Source organism: Etheostoma cragini, chromosome 14, assembly GCF_013103735.1.
Source record: "Etheostoma cragini isolate CJK2018 chromosome 14, CSU_Ecrag_1.0, whole genome shotgun sequence".
NCBI lineage: Eukaryota > Metazoa > Chordata > Actinopteri > Perciformes > Percidae > Etheostoma > Etheostoma cragini.
The window spans coordinates 16,124,374-16,129,249 of record NC_048420.1 but is presented as its reverse complement, the minus strand read 5'-3'; the positions used below and the strand labels follow the sequence as shown (position 1 = coordinate 16,129,249).

The 4,876-nt window shown below is 40.1% G+C and overlaps 1 protein-coding gene across 2 annotated transcripts in view; it reads left to right on the top strand.

Moving 5' to 3' along the window:
- The window catches only part of kmt2ba (lysine (K)-specific methyltransferase 2Ba), a 33,146-nt gene extending 28,343 nt beyond the window's left edge, over positions 1–4,803 (top strand). For both annotated transcript variants that reach the window (XM_034891626.1, XM_034891628.1), the window contains exons 29-36: positions 561–683; positions 910–1,022; positions 1,276–1,401; positions 1,579–1,831; positions 1,966–2,079; positions 2,216–2,299; positions 2,411–2,540; positions 2,869–4,803. In XM_034891626.1, coding sequence (XP_034747517.1) covers positions 561–683; positions 910–1,022; positions 1,276–1,401; positions 1,579–1,831; positions 1,966–2,079; positions 2,216–2,299; positions 2,411–2,540; positions 2,869–3,144 — 1,219 coding nt within the window. In that variant the 3' untranslated portion in view covers positions 3,145–4,803. The remainder of the gene's footprint in view (positions 1–560; positions 684–909; positions 1,023–1,275; positions 1,402–1,578; positions 1,832–1,965; positions 2,080–2,215; positions 2,300–2,410; positions 2,541–2,868) is intronic.
- Positions 4,804–4,876: the final 73 nt, after the last annotated feature.

Genomic DNA, 4,876 nt, shown 5'->3' with positions numbered 1-4,876 from the left:
TAGCTTTTAAGGATCTTCTGGTGGACCTTACTGTGTCAAGCAGCTCCTATTTAAGTAATGCCTTGATTGTGAACAGGTTTGGCAATAATCAGGCATGGGTGTGGCTAGAGAAATTGAACTCAGGTGTGGACAACCACAGTTATAGTATGTTTTAACAAGGGGGGCAATCACTTTTTCACACAGGGCCATGATGGTTTGGATTTTTTTTCCACCTTTAATAATAAACACCTTCATTTACAAATTGCATTTTGTGTTTACTTGTGTTGTCCTTGACTATTGTTTCAATTGGTTTGATGTTCCGAAACACTTAAGTGTGACAAACATGCAAAGGAACAGGAAATGAGGAAGGGGGCAAACACTTTTTCACACCACTGTAGTAACGTCTAAAATCATCACATTCGCAACAAGGAAGACTGCGCCCTTAATGGCAAACTTAACAACTGATAGCAGATCTCCACAAACCAATGGGTGTCGTTACACATGCGCTGTCCATTAATATTATTATATTGTACAGTCTATGGTATTAAGTCACCAAAATGTTCCTGGTTTTCTTCCAACAGACCAAGTGGTGTGAGAATGAAGGCTCCAACAATGAAGGATATTCTTGACATGGACCAGGAGAATATGTTGCACGAGCCCGAGGCATCAAAGATTACTGCTCCGCCGCCTCCCACACCCTCCAGGTCAGTTCATCTTTAAAGTAGACTCCTTTTAGTAAGTGCCCGGTTAAGTGCTAGAAATGCAAGGGAACGTAGTTTAAAAGGAGAAAACGTAATAACAACTATTCCATTAAAAAATAAAAAATAAACATTATGTATCACATTGTTTAATTCTTGTGTGTTGATTACTTTTTAGTCAAATGTGTCCTAACACTACCATGTATTGTTAAAACTAATCCTTTCTGCTCAGGCATCCTCGGGTTGTGAGTCCCCCCACAGACGAACAAACAGACACTCAGGGTAAAACACACATGTGGGTCAGCGCTCGCCATGGAGACCTCTCCGAATGGGGCCCATATTCAGGTTGGTAATAACATTATGCGTCTATTTATTTATCAATTTGGATCATCATTAGTTGTTACCAGCGCCGCAGCAGGGAAAAAAAGTTTTAACAATTTCATGTAATTTTTTTAACCCTTTGTACTGTGACATGACTGGGATGATAAATTGAAATTATTCTAAATCTAATTATATTATTATTTTCTAGATTATAGTCTTTTCAGGAAATCTTAAAATGTAACACTTTTTTCGCAATTGCAACTCATATAATCTACAGGTTTTAGCTCAGAAGAAGATGCACCTGCACCCAAACACAAAAAGAGGACATACATGAACCAGCCCCACCTGCGTTTTGAAATCACCAGCGATGATGGCTTTAGTGTAAAGGCTAACAGCATAGAGGGTAAGAGCTACTTGCTGTGTATAGTCCTAAACCTATAGAGAGCTGCAGTTGTATTGGAGACTCTTTGGACTCAGTTATTAGGGAACATAACGCTTGAGAAGAGCAACAAAAAGGAGAAAATTGTCAGCCTGTGTGCAGCTTTGTGCTCAAACCTTCCTGATCTCTTTCCTCCCTTAGTCGCCTGGCGTGCGGTGATTGACGGCGTCCTCGAAGCTCGAGCGGGCTTCCACCTGAAGCAGCTGCCTCTGGGGGGGATGAGCGGGCCGCGGGTGCTCGGCGTCGTCCACGATGCCGTCATCTTCCTGCTGGAGCAGCTGCAGGGTGCCGCAAACTGCAAACGCCACCGCTTCCGCTTCCACCGCTGTGAAAACATCGAGGAAGAGCTTCCCCTCAATCCGAGTGGCTGTGCTCGTACTGAAGTCTACACGCGGTACAGACACAATTACTTTTGGTCATAACTGCTTTTATTTTTAAAAGCTTTTAAGTGTTAATACAGTGTATTTGTTTTTCTGATTTAAAAACGCCTCAAATTAATTATTTTTTTTCTCCTCTTTCTTTAATAAGGAAAGTGACTTTTGATATGTTCAACTTCCTGGCATCACAGCACAGAGAGCTCCCTGATATGCTAGTAGGCCCCATTGATGAAGAGGAGGATGATTTCCCTCTGAAATCTTCCAGGTGAGTGCATTACATTTTTGCCACTTTGTTGATCCTAAAATTAAACTTTAAACCACTGCACTCCACGGGAAAGTAAAGTTGCTAAAAGATTCCATGCCCATGTGGACGCCACATTTTCTGTGTCTCACTCTGACAGGAGAGCCACCAGCAGTGAGCTTCCCATGGCAATGAGATTCAGACACCTGGAAAAAATCTCCAAAGAAGCAGTAGGAGTTTACAGGTAATGGCAACATTACAAAAGACAAGAAAGACATGGGATTTTACTAATGTTCAAAATAATAATTGTGTCATCAAATGTATTGAACTGTTCCCTGTTCTGTAATCCTCTTAGATCTGAAATTCATGGCCGCGGACTTTTCTGCAAAAGAAACATTGAAGCTGGTGAGATGGTGATTGAGTATGCCGGCACCGTCATTCGTGCTGTCCTGACAGATAAGCGGGAGAAATATTACGACGGCAAGGTTGGTAAACATAATACACACCACTGTACTTAGTAATCAGTTCTCAGAGTTTCTGCCTCCATTATTTTGCGTGTTTACTCCTGTTGAATGCTTTTAATGTAAAGCAGCAGCAGGGGTGTATGTCCGAAATTGGAATTAAGTGCAGGAATTAAACAATACGTTAAAGAAATGTAATTACGGAATCAAAATACCTTTTAATGGCTATTGCAGAAAAATGCCAACCTTTTAATAGTATCAAATGGTATGTCATTTAATTAAAATGTTAAACAATTACAACTTTAAGCTGTTAATTATAATGACTGTTGTTTTTGTAAACTGCCTCCGCCAGGGCATCGGTTGCTACATGTTCCGCATCGACGACTTCGATGTTGTGGACGCAACGATGCAGGGCAACGCGGCTCGTTTCATCAACCACTCGTGCGAGCCAAACTGCTACTCTCGGGTCATCAATGTGGATGGCCGCAAGCACATCGTCATCTTTGCGCTTAGGAAGATATACCGCGGCGAAGAACTGACCTATGACTACAAGTTCCCCATTGAGGACGAGAACAGCAAGCTGCGCTGCAACTGCGGGGCAAGACGCTGCCGGCGCTTCCTGAACTAGTACAACACATGCACCACGTACCTATCAGCCATCTTCATTAATGCACTTGAATACGAGGAGACTGACTTTGATTGACTGGCTGATAAAGGCGTCTGTTGTGACTTAGCCATAAGAGTGAGGTCGCCCATACACACCTGTATATGTACTGAAAGTCTTTGTTGGAAGCTTAATTTATAGACTGATGCAGGAGAGCATGTGTTTGCTAATTTCTGTTCTCTAAAGTGCTGTGAACAGTCCCACAAACCAGATCAGAGCCATTTCTCAAAGCTTGGGATGAATACTATTTATGTGATTTCAGACTGCTGGATTGTTGGTCTGTCAGGAAGTGTAGTTTAATTAAGGAAACCGCACAAATCTTTTGGATTTCTAAACTGTTTTACCATCACACACAACACATTCTTTAAGTTTGACATTGTTGAACTTGACAGAAGCCTCTGCTGGAACTGGGGCTAGACAACAGACGGGAGGCAATTATTACCAGCAACAAACTGAAATAACCTGATTGCAGCTATAACTGTTTAAAGAGGGATCTTTTATGCTGATGACAGTGTTTTTCGTAAATACAAGGTCACAGAGAAGGATGAGGGGAATTTATTCAGCACCTTACTTTGACACAACCTTCTCTGGCAGCACACAGGACAATTTTTTCCTTTGAATCTAAATGAACAAATTTGACTTAAGGCACCTTGTGTACACTGTAGTGCAGCTACATTTTAATCTTATCTGGATACCACAAGTCTTGTGAGCAGGGACTCCCAATATTTTAGGTGCTGGTGATATTGAACTCAAAAGGTAGTTTTAATAAAGTCACCCAAACCTTCAGTCTGTTTTTACTTGTGACGGCAGAGATGCTGTGATCTAAATGATTTTATCCCGCCATTACAGTCTGTTCTTTATTTGTTCATTTGTGCGGTTTGTGTAATTAAGGTCTATGAGGGACAGTTTCCTTGGTGCAGGGTTCAAATAGTGATTTTGCTCTGCACAGTCCCTTATACATCTTTTTTTGTATTTTTGTATATTTGAACAATAAATGTATATTCAACAAGCTGATGCAAATACATGTGTTTGAGCTTTTAAATTTCTACTTGCAAGTGATGGCTGAAGCTATCGCTAAGTAAGCGTTCATCTAAATTCATCTTATTTGGGGCTGTTTTGAACCCTCTTCCTCCTATTTCTTTTTCTCTCATAGGTGTACTACCTCAAAGGTGTCATGAAGCAAGATTTAATTTAATTGCATAACACATTTGGTGAAAAGCAGCTTTGTCATTTTCTAAATGTTATATTTCTAATCATTTCTTCTTGATAGTATGGAAACAAAACAAGATCAATACTATAGAACATGACTTACTATAATGCCTGCAATTATTTTTGAAACAATAGGGGGCCACCATTTTTTGTGCAAATTTTCCTCTGTTTGCAGCTACACCCAGCTAATGGATGTACAGTAGATAGGAGACTAGAGTTGAAGGCTGAATGCTGTGGAATTATGTTTTGTTTTTCAAGATTAATAATTGACACACAAAGCTTTGTTACTTTATAAGCTCACTATGGATTCTTGCCTGTACATAGTTGTATAAAGAATTTCTAAACCTGTTAAATATTTTTTTACCTACAGTTTTTTTTTAATTTATGTTCAATAAAGATTTGAAATGTTCACATTTGTCCTTCTCTTTGCCAATTTTTTTTTTAAACCAAGATAATAAATTTTGCGAAACAGTGAGGGGGGGGGGGG